Here is a 25,496-nt window from a genome sequence, read left to right as displayed (position 1 = left end):
TTTTTAGCCTCTGGACTGCTACAGGGAATCCCACATTGCACATCCCACATGCTTTATGTGCCTATGTTTTAGAAAAAAATTATATTGACAATTAAATTCTTAGCTGTCTCTACTAGGAATTTGCTTAATATTTAGTGTTATCTATCTTGGCAACACTTCAGCTGAGCTTTTTCTTTGTCAGCCGTCCTTAAGAATCTGTTTACCTTCCCTAGCAGAATAAGAGACTCTCTTGGAACTGTTCTGTCTGGGGCTGTTGGATACTAATTCAACTGCTGTGCCTTTGGTAATAAGAATAAAACTGAAGACCCTTTTCAAATTCCAAGAAAAGAATATTTTAAAATGTATGCTTTTCAGGAATATTTGCACTAGGTACAGACTTAACATTTGATTTTCCTCCTAAAGTTAGAAAAGAAAGGCTGGATTGGTGCTAGCTTAGTCATCTTCTGTAAAGAAAAATTAAGGGACATGCATTTGTTTTCTGTTGCCCTTTTTTATTTTTTTCAGGGGATGGGTACAAGTTATTTCACTCTCTTTTTTTAATCTGTATTAAATTGGTTTTTGAGAGGTAACTGGAAAAAAATAATAGAGAAAAAGTCAAATGGGTCTGAATTTCCATCACTTCTGACCCCATTGTACAAGAACAAATGATTTCAGCTCTGTGGCTACTCCGCTGGAGAATATGGTCTATATAAATACAAAAACGTCTGTGCCATGCTGTCAGAGAGATTGCCGCCGCTGCTGCTTCTGTCAAAAAGTAGAGGTTTGTCAAACATTCTAGAGAAAAGCAGGTATGAAAAATGAGTTGGCAATACTGTTAATGTCTTCCCAAAGTATAAAAAGCCTGAAATACCAGCAACAAATGCCTAAAAATCATGGTAGAAGTTGAGACAAAGGAGAGAACTTAGACCAAGATAGTCTCTATTCAGATGTTATTGCTGGAGGTCTCCCAAGGTTTTAAAAAATGTGAATGTTTATGAACACTCTTTTATGAAAGAAAACTGGAGTTTTCAGGGCAAAAGTCTGGTTCAGATGTTAAATGTAACCTCAGTTATCTTGCAGAATATTTGTGTTCTGCCTTTTCAGGGGTGTTCTTTAGTTTGCCCTTATAAATCAGTATTTATTTTGTTTTTTCCCTTCAAGATGTAGTAATTGCTAATGATTACTTTAAACAGTGTTGCCAGCTGATGACTTTGTTTCTACCCCATTCAGGACTCTAAAAACCTTATGCCTACTGGATGCTTACACGCTCCTAAAGGCATCCTGACTAAGATAATTGTCCCTGTCATGAGGTCTTTCTTAAATCTTTAAAAGATCTTGAAATACATGTCAATTTTCTTTCCGAACACATGGAAAGATTGCAGAGAGGATAATGGCTGAAGAGCTTCTCTAAAAACAGAGAAGAAATTTGTTAAATTAGGTGTTATCCTTTTAAAATTTCTCGTTCAAGAGAAGAAGTTTAAGATATCTTTGTGACTGTTGAATTAGTCAGAAGGATAGGTTAGGTTCTGTAAAAGATCTTTGAACCTACTTGGTAATGGCGGGGCTGCTTTTGTTTTCATTTTAACTAAGGCAGTGCCACTTTTGCTTGTTTCTGCTTTTATCCTGAAGCTGGAAAATGAGGAGAAAACTCTCGTGTGCTTTCAAGACTACCTTAATATCGTTATTTCCAGAAAGTAGGGCCTCTGGACATTTGAGGGTCATGACTATTGGCACTATTAAATCAAGTACCTGAGGCATGAAAAAAATAGCTAACTTTCCTTAGCCCATTGTGCTCTAGACTAATTTTTCCTCTTTAGAGCTTTTTTTTGATAGATATTTGCATTACACTTCCTTCTTACTTAGGGTTGCAAATAGCTACTTCTAGCATTTATCTTGGGAAACATTAAGTTTTGAAGTGAACTGCTGTGCAAAAGATACAAGCTGAAACTCTAATTAATGTGAATCAGAACAGATCTGACTTTTGGAACTCTGCTGTGCTAGGTCTGCTGTATAGACTTGTTTTATACTAAATCAGATATTGCTCATGATCCAGAGTTCCCTCTTACCCAGGTGAAAGTGGTTTTCTTTATTTTGGTGAAGGTGAATGGTGAAGTCAAGAAGGATCAGAACAAGAATTGCAAGTGGCATACATTCCTTATTATAGTTATTTGTGCCTTTTATTTCCTGAATTATTACAACTCTGATTAACAGAAAACAAATGCTACTGGTGGAAATACCTTTTTTGTCTTGTGACCATAGAGAACAATCCAGCATGCAGTGTCTTCTCTTTTCTGGGACATGGAACAACTGTACAGTTTTGTAAAAAGACAAAAGTATTTAAAATATTAAAGTATCTTTCCAGAATTGGAATTTTTAGTCACCTTCTGTATTGGCTTTGAGTAAAGCAGATACTTCAGGCATGAGTCTTTGTAGTGTTTCAAGTTCAGTCACCTGACTTAGTTCTATCACTAGGCAAGTCAAAGGCTTTTTCAGTTTGATATTATCAGAAAATGTTAATCTGTTCCCACTGCTGTTTAGAAGCCTATAGTTCTAGAGAGACTTTTTAAATTTCAGACAGTACTCTCCATATCCTCGCAAATCCTTGCTTTCGTTAAGACAACTCTAAAGAGCCAAGTGTATCCAGGTAAAGAAGTACCCTGGATGTGGCAATACATCTTGTGTTTGCTTTTTATTGTGCTAAAAGAAGTTCTCTTCCTTTTATGGTGAAAAATATTTTAAAAAGGCAACCATAAACTGCCCCTTTTTACTGTTGAATTATAAATTGAATATACTGGGGGTTTTTTAAATTGCAAAGACTAATAAAAATTATGGGAGCTGTATTTTTATAGAGTTTTCTTAGCTGTTAAAATACTACATATTCTTGTGTATTGAAGACTTTTTTCTTCATTCTTCTGTGTGTTAACTCTGTGGCGGGTGTCACAAGGGCTGAGTTGCATTTTCTTCTGAAAATTTTTGAAAAATCACTGTGATGTAGAAATTGGAGAAAGGGTGTAACAACTAGAGCGTGGAGAATATGTGCAGGGAAAGGGAGAAAACAATGATAGAGCAATAACCCAATTAGACAAATGGAAGGATAGGAATGTTGAAGAGGGGGGTACATTTTTAAAATTTTTTGTATTAGTTTAGGGGTTTTTTCTCCTGTAAACTGAAGTTCTAGAGTTTTTTTCTCTGACGTCTCAGACAACAGACTGAGTATCTTTGCATGGTATGATGGAGAGCCTTTGGTGGTGGTGCACAGGTGGGTGCTTGATGCAAGGACAGAATTGCACTTTCTGTATTCCTGTTCAGAGTCTTATTTCTGTGGTGACTATAAATGCCTCAGTGTTGCTTTGTATCACTTTCCTGATTTTTGGGGAAACTGATAAAGAGGAGCAGTAAAATGCAGACACTGAGTTCACTGAGCATCAGTTTTAGATGTACAACTGAAAAGTAAGCCTTCATTTGCCAGGAAAGAGGTTTTTTTTCTTTTTCGCAGTAGTACCAGTGGAGACTACAAAGCTTTGTTTGGAGTAGCTTTGTTTTTACTATATTATCTTTATTACTGAAAATACGAAAAGAACAGGCTATTTCCTTAATGCCTTTACCAGTACATGATGGCTTTTAATTCTTGGATTTGTTTTTAGATTAATGCATATGCTTATAATTCTTCTGGTTTTTCATTTGTTTGTTTTTCCCCCAGAATTTAAACAAGCAAGCCTATGATTTGGCAAAGGCTTTACTGAAGAGGACAGCACAAGCAATTGAACCATACATTACTAATGTAAGTGAAGCCTGCAAACAAATATGGAAATCAATACTTTCTGTAACTGAAGTGTGTTATAAAAAGAAGGAATTGCACACTGTCAAACAGGGCTGAAAAATAACTTTTTATGGGTTGTGAATTTTCTTTGAGAGAATGATTGTATTAATGAAGCGCTGCATAACCTGTCCTTTTGAGTCTAATTCGTTGCCATATAGAAACTACTAAGTACTTAATACTTGTGATTTGTGAAATGCAGTGGATAATTTCCTTTCTACTGTCTTGAAAGACCTTGAGATTGAATCCTTAGAGTCATGGGAAGTCACTCTAAAAGCGAATAATAAAAGTGTATTTATATATATTGTTCTGATAAAAATATACAAATGCATTGTTTCTGTAGCAAAATTCATCTTTTAGGGAGGAGGTAAGGCTATTCAGAGCTAAGAGAATTGAAGATAGAACAGAATTTTAATGCTGTTATCACAGAAGTCGAAGAGGAAACAATCTAAGGATAGTAAAGAAGAAAACAAGTGGATTGAGAATTATAGCAGAGTTGAATGTAGACATCATAGACACTGTAATAGAAGAGGGATGAGGGGAAGTAAAGATCAGAGAGAAGTATGCTCTAACTTGAATTGTGTGACAGAAAAAAATATAACACTTTTTCTTTTTTAAGCAGTTGAGGATTTAGCTGGTCTTATGGCATCTATCCAAAACCTCAGGAGCTTGAAAACAATAGAAAACCTTCAATGCTTTCTGTTACTTTCAGACTTGTAACACTTAGAAAGTGGGTACCTCCTAAAATTTTAAAAAATCCTCAATAAAAACTCTTACTTCAGACCTGCCATTTGGGAAGGTGTTGCTACATAGGAATGTGTTTTTAATGCTGTTCATCTGTAAGGTTAGATTACAAACTGGGTGACATTTTCTGAGTTTTGAGGAAGTCTGTACAATAAGAATCTTCCTTTAATGGGAAGGATGCACATGGAGTCTTCTTTTATTTGTTTCCCACAAGGGAGAATTATTATGCGGTTTTGAAAATTTTCTTTCTTGAAATACATTAAAAACACAGTATCAGTTAGCTTTCTAACCAGGATTTCTAACATTCAGGCAACGCTGAATCCAGAAAAGCAAAACATTTCTTCAAGACAATCTTTAACTTACAATAAGATGAACTATATTTTATATATTTATATCTATCTATCTATCTATCTATCTATCTATCTTACTCTTCAGTTGCTTCTTACCCATCTGAGAGGACGAAGTTGAAAATAGTGCGGAAATATTTTCTTTAATGAGAAGTGTGAAGTTTCCCTCAAATATGTCAAGTTTACCAAGAAGGAAATAATTGCTTTACAGTTGCATTATGCTGCTTGTAAATACAAATTCTGGAACAATCAGTTATTAATTCCTATGCTTTTACTTTCAACTCCTTAACCTGTCAGATGTGTAGTGTAGTAATTAGCCAGTTGTTTCAGCCTTGCTTTAAATGTTAGAATACTTTTGAAATGATGGTTCTCAATAGTGAAATAACTCCGAATATAGTCTTTTTATAATAAGATGTGATGCACTGAAGCTCCTTTAAAGTTATGTTTCTTAAATTATTTGTAGGCGTGCGGGGGTAAACATCACATTTAATGTGTTTTCCTTTATGTATAATACTTCATATGAGACGATATTTTAAGACTTCTGCTATGGAATTCTGATCTGTGTGTGCTACCCTCCATTCCTTTTTTTTTGGTAGTGAAATTAATGTTGTAGGATGAAAAGTGATTAAATGTTTTAGGATTTAGCACAGGATTTAGAAGAGAGCATGTATACTCTTGTTGTTGATGTGTAATCTGTTTTATTTTCCAGTTCTTCAATCAAGTCCTCATGCTTGGTAAAACATCAATTAGTGACCTGTCAGAGCATGTGTTTGATTTGATTCTGGAGTTATACAATATTGACAGTCACCTCTTGCTTTCTGTTCTACCACAGCTCGAATTCAAACTTAAGGTAAACACTTTCTATCCTTTCTATATATTTGAAACATGTATGCTTTGACCATAATTTTGTTGGTTTTTTTTTTTTTAATGACAAGTTCTTCAAATTATTTGGCAAATAAAACAAATAATTATATGTAAAATTTAGCTCCTCTGAATTGTTTAAAGGAAAACCCATAAAAACCCTCAAAAATGTAATTTAACTTCACATGTGTTAACCTACAGTGCATGTGTGTATATATTTGGGATTTGGTTGGTAGATGGTTTTGGCTTGTGTCTTTTAAGCAATAACTCCATTTTTTGGATGACTTGAGAATTTGCCCTGTTTCATTTCTGGGTTTACTGTATTATTTATAGTGAAAGACCTAATATTTTGAATATATATATACTGACAATTCTGTCCAAATAGTAGGTCTGTGGCAGGTGTAATCAAAGAACTGGAATGCATCAATATGTCTTGTAGTAATTGCTGCAATGACTTACAATTTTTCAGGCTTACTTCATATGTCTGGATGACAGCTGATGCTAGCTATTTATTTTAATGGGTATTTTTCTTTTTGACTTCCTTTTCAAAGTGTCTCCATCACTTGGACAAATGCAATATAGCAGTTGGTTCTCCCTTTATTCTGCACTGCTTTTATTCTATCTGTGATTCCACAGGGTTTCTGTGAGGAGTGTGATTAGATTAGTATTACCACGTTTGTATGTGATCTGTTACTAAACTGGAGAGCTAATGTGCAATGGGCCACTTGTAAGTTAGCATGTATTTTTATTACAGAGGATAGATTTTAGGTTTATAGCACCTTTGGCCTCTTTGTATTGTAATATTTATTATCATAGTGGCTTGTTCCTGCCTATTACTTTTTCCTAATGTTGCTAGGCAGGCATACTACACTTGTTGGATGAGGGGTTTTAAAAATGCTTTTATCATTCCATTCACATTTCCGAGAGAAGTAGGGTTCAATTTACTGCTTGCTGTCTGTGTCTTCAAAGTAGACCTTTTTCAGCCTTTAATTCCTATGCCTACATTATGGCAAACAATTATCATTCTCACCCCAATAAAAACAGTACTGCTGGAGGTGTTATTCAGGATACTTGATCTTACCTGCTGCTATATCCTTTTTCATACTGTATAATTGTAGTACCTTTCCCAACTTTAAGTCCCCTGAAATCTGCAGGTTCTTCAATTGTCATCCTACTTGTTCATTGACTCATATTTCATGATTTCAATACTGATGTCTTTTTTGTTTTGTTTTGTTCCCTCTTTCCCCACCCTAGGAGAATTTCTGGTCTCTTTATTCAGCTGGCTGATTTCAGCCCTAAGCATTTCCATGTTTTCTTTGTACTTCTTAATTTACAACACATTTTTTTCATGTTTGCATTTCTGTTCTTTGTTTAGTGTGCTCTTTTCAGATGATGTACATGTATTTTGTTGCTTTGTCTCCTTCATCCTTAGTGTAGTTCTCACTGTGGTCTGAACCCTCAAGGGTAAGTGCTTGACGTCTGCAAGATCCAGTTTAACAATGTTTCCAGGAGATATGTAGGTTTCTAGAGTTACATTCTTACTACTGTTATTCCTTGATGTCTTCTTGAACTCAATATAGTTTGTAGCTATTCAAAAGCATTGTAATCATCTTCTTACTCCTGGTGTGTGTTTTGATATTTTACTTATAAGAAAATGTAATATATGCCTGTTTTGTCCCATTGGCTGTCAAATGATCCATCTTTTAAGGAAGCAAAAAAGTACCTCTGTTTGGAATAGGATACACCTGGGTTAAATTTTGAGATGCTAGAACTGGTTTCCCAGAGAAGTTGGTGCTTCATCTCTGGAAGTGTTTAAGGCCATATTGGATGGGGCTTTGAGCAACCTGGTCTAGTGGAAGATGTTCCTGCCCACAGCAGGCGAGTTGAAGGATGTCCTTAGAAGTCCCTTCCAACCCAAATCATTTTATGGCTCTAAATGAGTTGAGGGGTCTTTAAGATCTTTCTGTGGTGAGAAGAGTATTTTGAAGATAAGTGTTCTAAAATATTAATGAAATGTAGTCACCCTGTGTTTTTTTCTGAGATCAACACAAGTTTATTCTGTATGCAGACTTGCCAGTGATGATTAAATACTTTCCACTCCAACAATAGCTTTAGCTTTATTGTAAACAGCAGCAGCTAGTGTCAAACATCTTTTCATTTAGTTCCAGGTAAATAGCTCATTAGTGTGTTGAGAAGAGAGTGTGATTTCAATGAAACTCAGAGTGTTTATGGTTGAAGACAGCCAATTTTTCTGTTGCTTTGAGTGAAAAGAAACTGGACAGCAGTAACCCTGTTAAGCTTGATGAGGCCTTGGGTCAGGTGGCTGGTAAAGGAAAATCATGCGTGACAGTCCATACTGAAAATTGGGAGAGAGGAGTTGTCTTTTTCAATAAAGGTTAATTAAAATTAACGATACAATAGCTAACAACTTTGGTGAACCCTGCATATCATTCAGGGCTTGACTCAGTGATTTTGTCTTTTCTGGATTTGGCACATGGTCCTGTGTCTCTCTGTATGCCCAGTTAAGGAGCCTTGTCCTTCTGAGCTCACTTACCATGGACTACTAGGTATTTAAATAAAAGTTTGTAAAGTGTATTTAGATCAAATACATAGCTTCACAGGAACATCCAGCTTTTATGCTATGAAATTATCTGATATGGCTCTTGAATCCACAGTTGTGATAATAGAAGGCAAATACTAGAGGCAAACACTCAAGTAATGCTTATGAGGTAGTGGGACAGTTAGTGTATTCTAAGATGTCATATTGCTGCTTTACTGCTAAGATTTGTATTATTCCTTAGCAGATGATCATAGAATACCACGTTGAAAGGGACCTCAAGGATGATGTAGATAAAATTTTCTTGGCAAAAGCAAAGTCTAGACAAAATGGCCCAGCACTCTGTCTAGCTGGATCTTAAAATGTCCTATATCGGGGAATCTACTGTTTCCCTGGGGAGATTATTCCAATGGCTGATTGACCTCATGGTGAAAAACTTTCCTCTTGTGTCCAGTGTTGAAGAAAAGCTGTGATTGTCTGAACAACTGAGTTGTGGAGATGTGCCAGAATGATCTCATTTTGCATGCATTGAACACACGGAATGGGTCATTTTATCTGTGCTTTACAAAGACAAATTGAATAATTTTCTCTGTGTTCTTGAAAATGTACATTTCTGTTTAGTTGGCTTCAAAAGCAGTAAGTGATAACAAATTTTGGCCAGGTGAAGTACACTTGTGGTAGACTTACCTGAGCAAGACATCAAGTGTTCTGGCTCACTTGAAAGCTGAGGTGCAGGCTTGGTTTCAGGTGTAAAATTGGCAAGTTCTGCATGAAATTGAATGGATTCCTCCTGGTATCAGCAGTGTTAACTCTAGTTGCATATTCTGTACATGAAACAGAATTTCTGTGTAATGCCTTATTTCTTTGCTTCTAAACATTTAGCCTCGAGAAAGAGGCTCGAGGGAGACCCTATCACTGTACAACAACCTGAAAGGAGGATGTAGGAAATGGGGGGGGTCGGTCTCTTCTCCCAGGTAATAAGTGACTGGACCAGAGAAAATGACCTCGAGTTGCACCTGGGGAAGCTTAGATTTGATATTAGTCAAAAATTCTTCACTTAAAGGGTTGTCAGGAATTGGAACAGGCTTCTTAGGAAGTGGTGGAATCACCATCTCTGGAAGTTTGGAGAAGGCAAGTGGATGTAATAGTTTCTTTGTAAACATGGTGGTGCTTGATTAATGGTTGGGCTCAAGAATCTTAAAGATTTTATTTTTCCAACCTTTACGACTCTGTGATCCTATGGTTTTGTGGCATGTTTTGAAAATGAAGTGATGATGATTTTCCCCTAACCACCAAGTAAGCTTCACTGAGCCATCTCCACTGCCTTCCAGTTGACTGGGCTGCCTTGTTCCCAGTCTCTGTGGCTGATGGGTGTTTGAGGATGTAAACAAACATCTTTGAGTTTGTGACTCGTTACCTGAGGGGATCCAAATCTCTTGCTCTCCATCTGCATGACATTTTTTGCACTCTTTCTGTCAGGAAGCCTCCTGGTTTATCTTCATGGGTTTAGGGTTGTAGACTGTCTCTCTGAGTGGGGGTAAAATCCACAGGCTTTCCCATCAGAGACCAAATAAGTTTTTGACCATGTGTAGAGGGGTTAAAAGACTCTTAGTATGAAACTTGTGAGAGAGTTTAGGTGCCTCAGTAATACTGTTGAACCTACTTACTATTTGGGATGTAAACGATGTGGCCACCTAGTGTTCAAGCACCTTGCCATTTTGGTACAACAGTGAAGACACAGGTAAAGGCTTTCTCCCTGTGCCACTCCCCCTTCTCCCCCCAAGTAAGGCAGAAGTTTGAAAGGTGACACAGGCTCAGCAACAAAAGGTCAGGGAAAGGAGGAGGAAAGGATTATGTTTGTGTTCATGCTGTTTGTCTTCCCAAGTGTGCACTTTGCGAGTGGAGACCCTGCTTTCCAGCAGGTGCCGGGACATCTCCCTGCCGATGGCAGGTAGTGAATGAAATCCTCTTTTTTGCTCTGCTTGCCTACACAGCTTTTTCTTTACCTATTAAACTCTTGTTATCTTGATCTGTGGGCCTTTTAACTTTCCTTCTCTTCTCTTCCCTTCCCTTGCTCTCTGTGTTGGAGAGGAGAGTGAGAGAGGGGCTGGGTGAGTGTTTGGCTTTTGGCTGGGGTCAACCTGCCACACCTCTGTAGATTTATGTAAAGAAAAAGCTCCTGTGTTCTCAGGTGGCAGAACTCTGTTGTTAAGCTCTGTGAGAGCTATGTGAAATCATGGTTGCTTCTTACTAGTAATTTGGTTTTTTGCCTGATTTTGCAAAGGAGCCTGGGGAATTAACAGGAGAATGAGCACTGATATTCATTTAACTTAACCTGTTCTGTGAGGGTCAGTAATTTGTGCCTGATCTTGGCATTTTAAGGTGCCGAGTTTAGAGATCCAGTACTGAAGCATTATGGGTTCAGGAAGGAACTAACTATTATTGTATAGGTCAGCTTGTAGAAGAAATTGCAGAAAAGGAAATTTTTTCAAATTTCATATTTGAATTTTAGAAATTTCTGTTACAGACAGCAAATAACATTTTAATGTTCAGGAGAATGGAAGGCTCATCAATAGACTGGTTTGGAAATAATTGTCATGAGATTTGGGCTTTTATCTTACTGTCTTACTAAACCAAGAGGATGTAATGAATAAAATCAATAAAAGGTTGACTTCTTATTTTGGAGCTGCCTTTCTTCCTGGATATGGGAATTAAAATTTTCAAAAGTTTTGGGTTATGTGTCCACTTCTTATTCCCAAATGTCCACAGATCCTGAGTGCTGCCTATTCTTTTGGACTCAGCAGTGGTAACAATCTGACTGGCTTCAGCTGCTGTAACTGCCAGACTCAAATGTCTAGGCCAAGGAGCAGCTTTGGCTGTGTGCTGGGGGCATGTATGGGGAACTGAAAATATCCATGTTCAGTGTCAATTTGTATTAACAAGTCATGATAGAGCACTATTAGAGTGCTGAATTTCCCTGAGAGGTGAAGGGTGTGACTCTTCAAGTACACAATGTCTCATAGAATGGAGAAAGATAAAGATTTTTTCAGAGTTTGAGACCCCTTTTTTTTCACCCTCAGAAAAAGAGTGGAGACTAAAGTAGAATAAAGGAGAGAGACTGTAGCAGCAGTGCATTCATTCAATAAGAAGTACAGGTTTATTTTTGTTACCCTTAGGAGTGTATATAACCATGTTTCAAGGAAGGCAACATCAGGGCACAAAATTTAGAAAGGACCAAATGATTATACGCCAAGGCCCATAATCACAAATATTTGTTGTTTTTACGACAGGACTAGTAGGTTCTCTTATATTTGGATTAGTGGCTGATACAGCAAAAGCTTCTTCTGCAACTAATTCATTAAGGATATTTTAGGGTTTTGTTGTTTTGTGGGTTTGTTTTCTTTTGTTTGGTTGTCTTTTTCCCCTCTATATTTCTGGCTTATAATTAAGTAGTTGAATGTTTAGTGTGCTCCCAGCTCTTCCACCCAGCTCCTTCCTTCTACCTTCTGGAGTGTCTTGCTCTGAGTTTGTGTTGGTTATCTAAAACAATTCAGAGATGCTTAATATTTTTAATGTTTTGTTTGTTTAAGCAGGAGTGGATAGGACATGAATCATGGAGGTTGGACTAATGTAGGCAAAAAAAAAAAATTAGAAGTTCTTAACCATGGCCCACAGAATAAGAATTTGTAGTATAATGGGCTGAAACTCATTAAGAAAAAACAATATCATTTATTGCAGATTAAGAGGAGGTGGTTGTAGAATGCTTTCAGTAATGTCAATTTGAATGTTAATTGGAAAAAATAGTCAAATGCAAAAAAATATTAATGATTTGCTGTTAATGCTTCAAATACTTAAGTGTATTCAAGAGAATGAGTCTTTTGTAATGTTATATATCACTGTTAGAAATTAATTCAGCCTTATTTTTCTTACTCTGTTACTTTAATGATTTTACAAATGCTTTTACTGTTCTTAGGATTCTGAATTAAAAAGACTTGCTGGCAAACATTTCAGCCCTTTTATGGTATTGAGTCAGGAGAAATAGTTTGTCTCAAACTGTGGTGTTGTATAAAAGAACTCTGACAGCTATTGTGCTCTTATTTCTTGTTCACGTTCAAAAGGTGATGCTGAACTTATAAGAATTCAAAGATGCTAGAAAAAAGCAGTACTTTGCACAGTTCTTATCTTTTACCAGAAAGCAACCTGGTAATTATAAGGGATTAATAATATCTAATTAATATAAATTAATTTTAGCTACTCCCTTGTCAAGGAATTCTTGCAACTGATTGGGTTTTCTCCCTTTTCTTTAATAAGCAAAGGAAAAAAATTGGTGAACATAAGTACATGCTAATATGGTAGCATACATTTCCAAAGTATGTATGAAGGTTCACATACTGTGTGTTGTATTAAAGAATGTAATGCAAAACAGTGATAAAACAAGGCCTTCTCCAGTACATTTTCACTATCATTGTTAGGGCTAATATTAAATATAAATGGAAGACTATCTGTTGTATCTCAGCAGTTTTGAATACAGGACCACATCCTGTGGAACTCAGATCTTGGGTACTTAATCTGATGTTCTCTAGAAACTTGTATCCTGGAAACTGTTATTTTTAACTAAATATTTTTAATTAAGCAATTAAGCCCTGTTCTATAGAACTGTAAACCTTTATGTGCAGAAAAGCATAGACTGACTTTTGTAAGTTTTGTGTTGTGTCTGAATTTGTACAGACACATATCAGATTTCCTAACAATCAGTAACCTTTAAGTAAGTGTTAAAAATAGATATTTTTCACCAGGCTTTGGTCACAACATTTTTTGTCTCTACCTTGTTTTTTGTTTTCTCTGTCTTTATTTTGTTTTCTCAAAAAAATAGTGAAGGGTTTTTGTCTTGAGATAGACATTTGTATACACGAGAAGTCTACTGATCTGTATTGTGATATTTCTAGAAATATGTAAGTGTATCAGTGGAAAAACTGCACAAAACAGAACTCTGTTTTTTGGGGTAGTTTTCCTTTTAAATTTTAAAATAATCTGTTCATTTTCCAGAGCAATGACAATGAAGAACGTCTGCAGGTTGTAAAACTTCTAGCAAAAATGTTTGGGGCGAAGGATTCGGAGTTGGCATCTCAAAACAAACCACTTTGGCAGTGCTACCTGGGGAGGTATATTCTGGTTTAGTTCCCTGTCTAGGGAGGAAAAACGTTTAGTGAAGTCAAATTCAGCTGGTTTGGTTTTTTTTTTTTAAAGTGACACAGCTAAGCGTGAATTCCTTCCTGCTGCTTTATCTGAAATCTGACAGATCATGTGAAAGCAATTTAAAATGTATCTTCCACATCTGTCATTCTGCAGAATGAACATTTACGAATCATCTCCTTAAAGTTCATTTTTTTCAACTAGCTTTATTGCCATTGTCAAGAAAAACGAATACTTTATTGTAATTTCTTCACAAGTCAAACTGTTTGATGATGGATAATTCTAAAATGGCATCAAATGACATTTTCAGTATCAGGTGATATTAGAACTGCTTTTGAGGCTTTTATGTACAGTCTTTGTGTATGAGTTTCAATTTTTTTTATGGTAGGAGTACCTTAAAAGTATATAGTATTCACAATACTGCAAACATACTTTTGTTTTTGAAATATTCTGCCAGTTTGAGATAGAAAATATAGCTGAAGCTTGTAGTCAGGAGAAACTTAAATTAGGCTACTATGAAGAAAATATTTTTGATTTGAGTAAAAGAGGATAAATTCTTGAATTTATTACAAATGCCATAGTTTATAATGTAGCATTATCATATCAAATATCATATCAAAATCAGCAATATCATATCAAAATCAGAGTCCTCAAGGAAATGCTACTTTTAAGAGTGCAAGAAACTTAGTTGAAGCAAGGTATTTTGCTTGAAAGTATATAACTATTTAAAACATGGAATGTCATCAAAAAATACCACATCTAATTGGGCACAGAGGAGAAGGCTTCATTGTCTTACAATGTGATTATGTGCAGTTTATTTACAATAACTGTTTTCAACTGGTTATGAATCACATTTATGCATTTACTACTTCTGAAGATTTTCACTAAGTTATAATAGCTGTATTATCGAAGGAGGCATTCTTAAAAATCTCTTGACCTGGCTTTTACTAAAACAGTTATTCCTTAAAATCTATTTTTTTTGATAAATAAGCATTTTGACAGCAACGGTCTTCTAAAATTACATTTTTAATTTATTTCAAACCAAGTGTTTTGAGGATAGCTTGAAAATGCATTTAATTTTGAAAGTGTTGTCTGTAAATAATTAAATCAACTGTTTTGTTATAAAATTACTTACATGAAAATTAACAATGAGAAAATACTAGTTTTCAAACATCTAATTTAATTCAGTCTTTCAAAAGGAAATCTTATTCTGTGATCCATCTCAAAAGAAATGTGTAGTAGACTAGATGTGCATGTTTGTTATCTGTCATACAGTATAATGAGGGAATGAATGTCACAGTAATAAAATTTTGAGTTTCTGATACATGGTTCATGGTTAATTATGGGTAACATTACAGAAAAGGAATTAAAATGTATCACACATCTTTCTAATAAATAGTTTTTTTTGTCTGTCTGGGAGTTTTTAAGGTGTACCTGGAGAAGGTATTTCTTTTCATGTTCAGAACATGAATTAATAAATGAGTATGAGAATTTTTTCTTGAGCTAAAGACAGTCTACTTAATACTGTGAAATTAGAGATGCTGTATGCACGTAACCATACATGGGAAGCATAAAAAATACTTTCAGAAGTATTTGATATTGTGTAGAAGTGAACATATTGCTTTGATGGAAGTGGAATTTTTGTTGTTGTAATGTATTTTCTTGTTTGTAACTAGGTTTAATGATATCCACGTACCTATTCGCCTTGAGTGTGTCAAATTTGCGAGTCACTGCCTTATGAACCATCCTGACCTGGCAAAGGACTTAACAGGTATCAGTTTTATTATAACATTAAAATACCACTTAAAGTCTCCTGGAGAAGTCAAGAAGGCCAGTTGTAATCCTAAGTAATGCTGTCGGATGTTGTGGAGGACCTAACTGATGTTGGAGTTCTAAGCCAAAGTCCCTGCCTTCAGTGTTGCTTCTCAGGCTGAGGGGATTGTACACTAAGAATGCCTTAACCAGAGATCTCTCTCTCTCCCTCTCATACCGTCACCATGGGATCAGGTAAAGCAGTCTGGCTAACCTGATGGTCCTGGCATTTATTAATTAGGGTGCAGAGGGGAGACTTAAGTTCCACAAAGCTGGAATGTTTAAGTCTTATACAGCCACTGTCTAAAACATGAAAACAGTCTTCATAGCTGTGACCACAGCTTCACAATTCCACCTCCTTCAGATCAAACACAGCCTGTAATTCAAGACCTCTGTAGGAAGTAGGCAACTGGCATCAATGGAAGCATTTAGTATTTGCTGCTCCTCGTGTCATAATAAAAAAAAAAGTGTAATTAATGAGAATTGGTTGATTTGCTCTGGAGACTGTATCTTCCCCTGGTCAATCAACTACTTGTAGTTTTTTTGAGGCAATATCCTTGTCTAGTTGGTCTAAGGAGGGAGTTTAAAGGACTGTAAAGTGCATGGGATTGCTCTCCTGCTTGCTGAGCATTTGTCAAATTGGCCACGAATAGAGACAAGCTGGAGTCATCCTGTAGTTGCAGTGTTATCCAGAGATTAGCTCAGTTGGCTGGCGCATGGAACACCATGGTTGTAGGTTTGATCCCCATATGGGCCATTCACTTAAGGGTTGGACTTGATGATCCTTGTGGGTCCCTTCCAACTCAGAATATTCTGTGATTCTGTATTGTTAAGTCAGCCTAAAAAACCCAAAAGGTTCTGGGTCCTTCCTTAATGGAATGGTAAAAATATTTTCCCTTTTGATTATCAGAATTATATTTTCAATATTTCTTTTTCTTTTTTTCACACTGCAGAAAGACTTTGTGCCCCCTCTAATGGTATCCTCTGGGAAATGTAATTTTGCTTGCCCCTCCTCTCTCTCCCCACAGTGCTTATCAAAGTCAAATTGTTGAAAAATTTCTCTGGCTCACTGGTATTGGACATCAGAATTGTTTTGTGCAATGGCAGTATTTTTCATTTTTTTTTAGTTTATATTCCTGTGAAACAATAGGTTTTTTTAAAAAGGCTTATTTGGATTTAAAATTTCATAACCTCCATAACTGCAAAGTATTATTTTGGAGTGTGTTCTTTTGACACTTGGGCTGATTACCATTAATGCCAGTGTTTCAGATGAGACTTGAAAATTCTCACTGGTCATTGAACAGTGATAAGAGAACAGTAACCTCTGGTTATTTCGTCCAGAGTAAAGTGTGAATTTACAAAGTTTCCTGAAGTCCTCAGTGTTGCACTGATATATGCAGTGTACTGCAATCTTAACTTCTGTGTGCCTGTTCCTACCCTTTTGTGCTTTTAAAATAACCTCAAATACAGCTAAAAAGATAAATGAGCTTTGCCATTTTATTTGCCAGCTTTCTAAAATGACAATAGGTAGCTAACAAATTTGACGCCTAAAAGCAGAAGTTTTAGTGTTGATAGTGTAAGATTAGTGGTATTAGCAAATAAGTAGCAGTGTGCCAAAATAATCTAGAAAAATTGTTTTAAGTTGGATAAACTAGGATGTGTCTAAGTAAGCTTTATAGTTGGAAGTATCTCTTGATTTGTCCCTGCTCACAATGCTTATGTGGCTTATACTGTCAAGTATTCCTAGAGCAGGTGAACTAGATTCCTTGTGGATAATAAGGAAATTGTGAGTGGCAGTGCAACTAATGTGCTCTAGGAGCCAAAAGGGATAGAATCTGCAGGAAGAGAGTAGCCTCTAGCCTGACGTAAGAGCTTAAAATATATATAATGTAGTTAGCAAGTTCTCAAGCAGTGTCTTATTCTGCTCTACAGATCCAGTCCTGCTTGGCTATAATAGTTGCAAATGTATACATAGTGTAACTACTATAAGAAAGAATTAAAAAAAAAAAGTAACCACATAATTCTTATTTCAATGATGCCAGTAATATAAGTATTTGGTATTCCAAGCAAATACAAAGTTTTACTGACATTCCCGTTAGTCTTGGAGCATACTGTTTGTTTCTTGATGCTGATGTTTCAAACAGAAGAAAATAATTTTTCCGTTTCTGTCTAGTGAGGAAAGTAGCTAAAGTTGTATACTTACACTTACTCATTTTTCCCTCAGAATATCTGAAAGTAAGGTCACATGATCCTGAAGAGGCCATACGGCATGATGTTATAGTATCCATAGTTACTGCTGCTAAAAAAGATCTTTTGCTTGTCAATGATCACCTGCTTAATTTCGTCAGAGAAAGGACACTGGACAAGCGGGTAAGACATAATTAGCATTAATAAGGGCTGTGTGTTACACTTCTAAACTGTACTAGTCAGCTTTCTTAAAATTAGCACTTCTAAAAAATGCTATACTGATTTTAAAATTACAAATGAAAACCAATCTATTTAGTGAGGTAGTTTCTTCCCATGACTATAATGCTACATTTTTCATTGTGCTGTGTTTTATTTAAGGTGATATGATTTAAATAATTAAATTGGCTGCAGCACAACAATGTTGTTCCAGTTGTCCAGTTCTAGTAAAAGGTCTAAGTCAAAGAGGACCCTTGTAAAAAATTCTAGCATTTTTCTTAAAAAATTTTTCAAGCAGGTTTCAGAATGTACTATATTTAATTGTAGATTACCTGCTTTTAATTAGATCATTGAAAGACTGCAAATCAGTGTAATAGCTTTCAAATTTGAATAGTCTTGAATGTTAGTTTAGCTCTATTGCATTATTTGGTAAAATTTATTAGGTTTCCTGTCTCTTTTAAAGCATAGTAAACCAGTTTGTTGATGGCAAACTTCTAAAATTAACGCCTACTGTGTTTTTTTTTATTTGGTGACATGCTTTTCCTTGTTGCAGCCATAACACAATCGCAGATACAGAGTGTGAGAAAGGATGTTGGCTAAATCTGTAATAATTCTAAATGCAAGAGGTATACTTAAATGGTAGTTACTGGTGTTGAAAGGTTTAGTGTAACAGATATGATGCAACATATGTCCTAATGAGAAACTGTTGCACTTAGGACTCAATTTAACTTTTTTGCCAATTAAATTATGTTATTTTGATGTTGAATATGAAATACTTACCAAATTCTGCAGTGTTTTCAAACTTTGAGTTTTGAACTGCTAAACTGGCTGCTATTTCTTTTTCTCAAGTGGAGAGTGAGGAAGGAAGCTATGATGGGACTTGCACAGATATACAAGAAATATTCACTGCAATCAGAAGCAGGAAAAGAAGCTGCAAAGCAGATATCATGGATCAAAGATAAGCTTCTGCACATATATTATCAAAACAGTATTGATGACCGGTAAGCTAGTTGTAAAAGCTGGGTGATTCAGAGGCTAAGTGTTGTAACTTGTTAGAAAGATTTGTTTTTCCTTTGTGCTTCAGTGCTGATGAGAAGGAGGAATCTTGATAATCCTGTACATTTTGATTCAGTGCATAATCTTAAATATAGCTGTAGCCAAATGTTGTCCTGTGTTGTTTTCTTCTACTTTATTTATTTCTTATTTTAAGGCCCAGAGTGGTTCCAAAGGGTGAGATACATTGGAATATTTCAAAAGTTTTGGCTGTACTTTGCCACTGCTTCTGTAAAGGGGATTTTTGTTTAAATTTCAGTAACTTGTTGATTTTTATGTTAAAATTTAGTAAGTGAATTTGCTTAAATGATGTTGATTTAGATTTGTGTGTTGTTTCTGTATGTTTTAAAGATAGGACGTGTAGTGATAATGGGCAAGCCATCTTACTCTGCAGAGAATTAGATTTCTGTAGTACAGTAGTTGTGAATTAGAACTGTGTCCTGGATTTGTGGTGAAAGCAGTGCCTCTGTCATACTTTGTAGCCTTGTATATGGTTGTTGGTATTGAAAAATAGATGGTTGCACATGGGGAACTAGTTTGGGGACAAGTCTGCCTTGACTAATCAAGGTCATCATGTTGGCTTTGGAAATGAGCCTTCACAGCATGTTGAGATATAAATGGCGTTGCAAACCTGTACAAGTCTTTTCAAAAATTCAAAACCTCAAAAAGTTTTCGTCAAAACAAGTAGTTATTTCATGGTACCCTGGAAGTGGACTGTCTGGGTCTTTAGATCCAGTGTTACCCACTGATGTTTTTCTTAAACTTTTTAAACTAGCTGGGTTTGGGTTTTGATCACCTGCTCCAACTGTGCACAAAGAATTTTTTTTTTGTCTTCCAGCATAAACATACATGATTTTTTTTTACCTATTTGCTCCATTCTTTAATACTGATCACAGTACAACATATCCTTGATTTCCCTTTTTTTTTTTTTTTGTTTGGTTTGGTTTGGTTTTGGTTTTTTTTCCCCTCAATCTTTTCTAAGTAACTGTCAGGCCCAAACCTCTCTCTTCTCCTGTTTCCAAATAAGGAGCTTCATGTTACACAGAAGCTTTTAATAATTCCCTTGGGAATATACCTGCATTTTTATTGAGGAAGCAAAAACATGGGTTAGACTCCGCCCGTGGGGAAGGGGCCAGGGAAGGGTGGAAGGAAGTCAGCTCCTTCTAATTAGTATCTGAATTCTCCTTCTGGGCTTCATGACATTGTGTGATATAATCAACATGATATCTCTTTTTTTATAAGTATTATTATTAGTAGTATTATTTTAAGCCAATTAGTTTGGGTCAGTTCATGAATTTACCCCAATACTGACTCGTAGTGAAATTAAATGATAACATTTTATTGGGTTGATAATTAATATCTTTCTCCAAAATTGTTTGGTTTCTTCTAGATTAATACATCTGATTTTGATAATGTTATCTGTTAAATCTCCTACTGCCAGCATTAGCATTGCATTTTCTATAATGACCAATTTCTGTTTAATTGATGTTGAGTTATGTCAATTAACTTGACCTTTAGGTTTCTGAATATCCCCATCTTTTTATACAACAACTGATGTCTAGATAGGTCTGAGAATTTTTGAATTGATGTTTCAACAATTCCAGGCCATATTCCTCCTGCACAGTTTAAGTTTCTTAATCCTGTCTTTCAGGTTGCTTGTTGAACGCATTTTTGCTCAGTACATGGTCCCTCATAACCTGGAAACAAATGAACGAATGAAGTGTTTGTATTATCTTTATGCAACACTGGATTCAAATGCTGTGAAGTATGTACTGCTTTTTACTACTTGCAAAATAATTTTTAATACAAATATTATTGTAAATTAGTACTGAATTGTTATGAGTAGCCTAAGTCAGTGGACAGAAATAGTTTATAAACTATTAGAAAACAGAACTAGAAATAGCGTCTATTTTTCAAGTGAGATTTTGAAAAAACCATTAACTCGTAGGGTGTTTTCTAACAAAATGCAGTACATTTCAACCATACACAGCTAAAAAATGTAGTGTCAAAGATCTGGAAAGAAGCTTGAGTGCATGTCAGTCTTTTTATGTCTACGAAGAGATAACATAGATATGCTAGATCAGCCGTAAATATTATCTGACAACTTCTCAATTAATATACTACTTGTTGCAGCAGCCAAGATGACTTAAGAATGAGAAGAAATTACTTGTTTGTCTTTCCTCCTTCAGTATGCATTTTAATTATTATTAGATTAGGTGCCTTCTCCACCTTAAAATAGGTACGTGCATGTGAATTTGACTAATAACAGTTAAACTGCTGTGATGTTCACAAATGGATTCATTTTAGATAGTTTTACTTTGTTTTTCATGTAGTAGTACTGAGTCACTTGAAAATCAAATATAGGGGTTTTCTTTCCCTTGAAAGAGACTAGAAAAGGCTTTATATGAGAAAGAATGCCTTAAAAGATCCCAAAGCCTTCCAGTACTGCAAAAACTGATATTTAAATTAAATTAAAATTTTGTATTGCCTGTCCAAAGATATAAAAACTTTAATAAACTAAAATTATGAATAGTATATTAAAAATAAAACGTTACTGTTCTAGTGATCTTTAGTGTAGACTAAATGAAAGTGCAGAATGGATGCTTTTCAGTACTTGTTATTTCAGGCAACAAGTAACTTCTGAATTCTCTAGTTTTTGTATGCAGCAGTACTCATTTTAAAGACGTAGACTCGTTCAGTTATTTATATAGATTGATTTTTTAACTTGTGGATTCTGTAAGTTTTTTAAATGCAGCTGTGACCTTTATTTATATGACTTACTGTTCCTGGAAAGTGTGCTAATTTTCTATTTTGTTGAGCATCTTTCATGCATGTCTTATAAACTTAATCATGTCCGCTTCTCGCAATTTATTCATTTAGTAGCTGCTTCCTGTCTGCAAGAAAAACATTGTTTTGGTGATAAAAATCTTAAACATCTGCTTTAACCTACTTCTTGGAATGTTTTTAGAAGAGTGATTTCAGGCTTGTACAAATGAGTTCTTAATGGAGCAGAGATTAGTTACTTCCTCCTTCTTTGAAAGGCAGTATACATGAGCATCTGAAATGAAACTTGCTTCAAAATCTCACTTTATTCCAGTCTAATATGACCAAGTAAATTTTCCATATTATCCTACTAGGAAACATTTAGCCTTTGCTCACACAGCAGTGAAAGTTCAGATGATAAGTACATTTCTGAGTCTGAAATTGAAAAGACTGTAAAGACTCATTTTGGACAGTTGTGTTCATTGAGTAGATAATTTTGACAGTTCTTTTAATTGTCTTCTATTTTTAGAGCATTGAATGAAATGTGGAAATGTCAAAATCTGCTACGACATCAAGTAAAGGATTTGGTTGACCTAATAAAACAACCCAAAGTGAGTTCAACTTATCTTTATTCCTCAAGTTTTAGTTAATGTACTCCTTTTTAATTCCATTTGTTTGGCTATCTCAAGCTTATTTTTAATAGCAGACTGAAAATGTTGTGAAAGTTAACTGATACTCCATTAGACCATATTTGCTGTAGGAAATGTGTATACATTTTGTTTGTGAAATCGAAGAGGAAAAGGGGTATTACAGAAATTTCTTAAATGTTTTGCCAGTCATTTAATACTAAAATATTTTCTGTGCAAGTTTGTGTTAAGTCTTGCCAGGACTGTTCTGGCTCTTGAAATGGTAAAACCAGCATATTATTTTTGACTGCCAAATCAAGTAATTTAGAAAAAGTACCTATATACTCCTAACTTGTTATTTTGTGTGATTAGTAATTTTGAAGAAATTGGAATACTTTTGTCCCAACAGGTTACTTGTTTCTCTTCCCTCTCAGAAATTTCTTAAAGATTGTATTGGAGATACTAGACACAATTTAATTTTCTTGTTTTTGCTCAGAAGGGAAAAATGAAAATTTATTGACCATTTAGGATATTCTCATGAAGTGAATTTCAATTTGTTTTAGTTACATCTACGTTCATACTCATGTTTGGGGTAGGGAAATTATAAGACTCAATTCTTGATGTGGTTTGGAATATAATTAGAACTCGGCTTTAATGCTAGAAGTTTGATCTGGTGCTTTTTTAACAGAAACAATATAGAGTAGAAAGTGTTGCCACACTCAAATTCCAATGTGTCTGTGGGTGTGAATTTTATTTTTGATCTGTGTATATAGTGGTACCAAGGTAAATTTAATGATTATCCATTTGCTGGAATTACCTGAACCAGGAAGAGTGGGTAGCTGTGTGGTTGGATTATCTAATGGATCTGCTTAGAAATGCTAGTCTTGCCAACAGAGAGAGACTGCACTGAAATTAATAATTTTCACTTAGTGCACTTGAAACATGGTGTAATGTATTAAATTCCAAGTGCAGTAAATGCTAGTACAGCAGTACTTCACTGTATTTTGGTGACTGTACTGAAATGCTTTTCATGTACTGTTTAATGTTCTTTGGTGTAGGCTAAATACATTTATGCATTTAATACCTGAGTTAGTTCCTTGGTATTTTCTGCTTTCAAATTGAAAGTGAAATTTCAACTTTTCCTTTTGTTTTCAGAGAGTCGTTAAAAGTTCTTTCTCAGTTGTAAAATACCAAATATGATATGGAATTTAACATGAAGGCTTTGATGCCAACATAAGCATTGCATTCAAGAGAGTGCATGCTTTTGACATGTTTGCATTTGTCCATCTGGATTTTATCCTGTTTTTTGCTCTTAAACATTTGAATGTTCTCTTGAATAACAAGACTACATGGGAGAATTTAGAGGGCTTGTGATAGTCTGAGGTGCCATTGCAGGCAGCAAAACAGTTTTGAGTTGGGGAATTGAATTTAATTTAGTATGTCAATTTACACAAAGTTTTACTTATTTATTCTGGTATTGAGAAATAAAAGCAAACAAATGAACACTTTAAAAAACAGTGTTCAGCTTTCCTGTCAGACTCTTCTCTTCCCTGCTCTGCAGTCTCCAGGCTGTTCCCCATGCTCTGTCCCTTCGATGAGGCGATGGCAGCACAGGGGATGTGGGTCAGGGCGTAGTGGTTCTCTTCCTTCTGCTGCTTCTTGTTTCTTACCCAGTGCTTCAGCAGGAGTTTCTCCTCTGGTCACAGCCCCTTTAGAGTCATATTTTCTCCAGTCTCTCCCCTCTTATCTCTATCTCCTGCTTTCTCAGAAATACTGTAGGCTCCTCTGGTTGAAGTTCTGATGTGTGGTGGGTTGGTTTGTTTGTTGCGGACCTGGCTGGAAGTGACTTTGACTGGCACGGGGCAGTCCTGACCTCTTCATACAGAGGTCACCCAGTGGCCTTCGTTACCCCAAAACTTGTTCATTATTCCCCGTGCAGATGCTTTGCTATTTTTACTATAACTTTTTGGTTTTGTGGTGATCTTGTATGGTTTTTTTGGGGGTGTCTTCAGTTGATAGTTAATACAATTAAATCATTGTGGTTGTGATAAGACTGCATTTTCATAACCATAGACTGGAGGGGCATACAGTCCAAGTGGTGATCTTGAGACAAATATCCATTAGCCATTCAGAGCTATGTAAACATAGTTTTCTTTCAGGAAACAAAACTGAAATTACCTAGTAATCTTTTAGAATACACTTCGTGTGCTTTTTTCACTTTGGTCTAGTTTATTCATTTAGTCATTATAGCTTAGTTGTTTTGTTCTCCTGTAGTTGTTGTCCCTGTGCCAAATGTAGGCATTCTGAGAGCTTTCAGAGATAAAGAGGAATAGGACAAGAAATAACGTACAAAAGTTGCCACAAAGGAACTTTGATTAGGTAGTAAGAAAAAAAATTGCCGTAAGGGTGATCAGATATGGGAACAGGTAACCCAGAGATGCTGTGAAATCTTCATCCTTGTAAATATTTAAAATGCAACTAGGAGTTTGCCTGAAGCAAAACCTGATCCTGCTTTGAGTAGGCAGTTCACCCGGGTGACCTTAAGTTGTCACTGCCAACCTACATTATTTGGTAACTACAAATCTTTTGAACTTCCCAGTCTACCTTTCTGCCATTTACTGAAACTCTACAGTCATCTTCCTTTTTTCCTCTTCAGGGTCTCCTCAGACAAAGCACTATTGAGGAGGGTGGAAACATGTTAAGAAACTTTTTATTGCTTTTTATTGCTCCAACTTTTTATTTGTTCATAATTTCTCTTAAGACAGAAGGGACATCAAACTTGCCTTTAAGTCAAGTTACTTTTCTGAAGAGTGAAAGCATAAATCACAGCTGCTCTTGTTTTCTCCTTCAGCAGCATACACAGCTAAATAAAATACATAACCTTGCCTGTTCATATGTGGAAAAGTGGGTGAATGCTGTTTCATGTCTAGCAGAGTATAATCTTCATTTGCTGCAGATGGATGCATGATAATGTAGATCAAGTGCCACAGTAGATTTTCTAAAAAGAAATGTTTCTTAAACTTCTTCAATCTGTCATAATTCAATAGAGTTATAATGCTGCAAGTTAATACTTCTGCCTCAGGTTATTTGGTGTTTGGCTGAATTAGTAGTTGTTTGCTCAATCTGTTTTAATGGGAGCTTTAGCCAGTACTTGAAGACTCAGCGAGTATTAAGAGACCAGAACAGTCAGGATGGAAGAAACTCCACAGTACAGTTTTTGTTTTTCTCCTGAGTCACAAGAGGTTTGAATATGGAAAGTCTGTATCTGTTGACATCATTACTTGAATCCTGTAAATGATACCTGATTTCTGTCTTTTATCATTTTTTTTTGTCTGAACGTG

General features: G+C 35.5%; 1 protein-coding gene across 4 annotated transcripts in view; it reads left to right on the top strand.

Annotated features, from left to right (window-relative positions):
- The window catches only part of PDS5B (PDS5 cohesin associated factor B), an 81,948-nt gene that overhangs the window by 12,777 nt on the left and 43,675 nt on the right, over window positions 1–25,496 (top strand). For all 4 annotated transcript variants that reach the window (XM_017731338.1, XM_008631442.2, XM_008631443.2 and 1 more), the window contains exons 6-13: window positions 3,680–3,760; window positions 5,597–5,737; window positions 13,352–13,467; window positions 15,175–15,269; window positions 17,535–17,680; window positions 18,563–18,714; window positions 20,418–20,531; window positions 22,059–22,140. In XM_017731338.1, coding sequence (XP_017586827.1) covers window positions 3,680–3,760; window positions 5,597–5,737; window positions 13,352–13,467; window positions 15,175–15,269; window positions 17,535–17,680; window positions 18,563–18,714; window positions 20,418–20,531; window positions 22,059–22,140 — 927 coding nt within the window. The remainder of the gene's footprint in view (window positions 1–3,679; window positions 3,761–5,596; window positions 5,738–13,351; window positions 13,468–15,174; window positions 15,270–17,534; window positions 17,681–18,562; window positions 18,715–20,417; window positions 20,532–22,058; window positions 22,141–25,496) is intronic.

The sequence above is a fragment of the Corvus brachyrhynchos genome, unplaced genomic scaffold, assembly GCF_000691975.1.
Source record: "Corvus brachyrhynchos isolate BGI_N302 unplaced genomic scaffold, ASM69197v1 scaffold103, whole genome shotgun sequence".
NCBI lineage: Eukaryota > Metazoa > Chordata > Aves > Passeriformes > Corvidae > Corvus > Corvus brachyrhynchos.
Note: the sequence above shows the minus strand (reverse complement) of the source record. Positions and strands in the feature narration are given on the sequence as shown.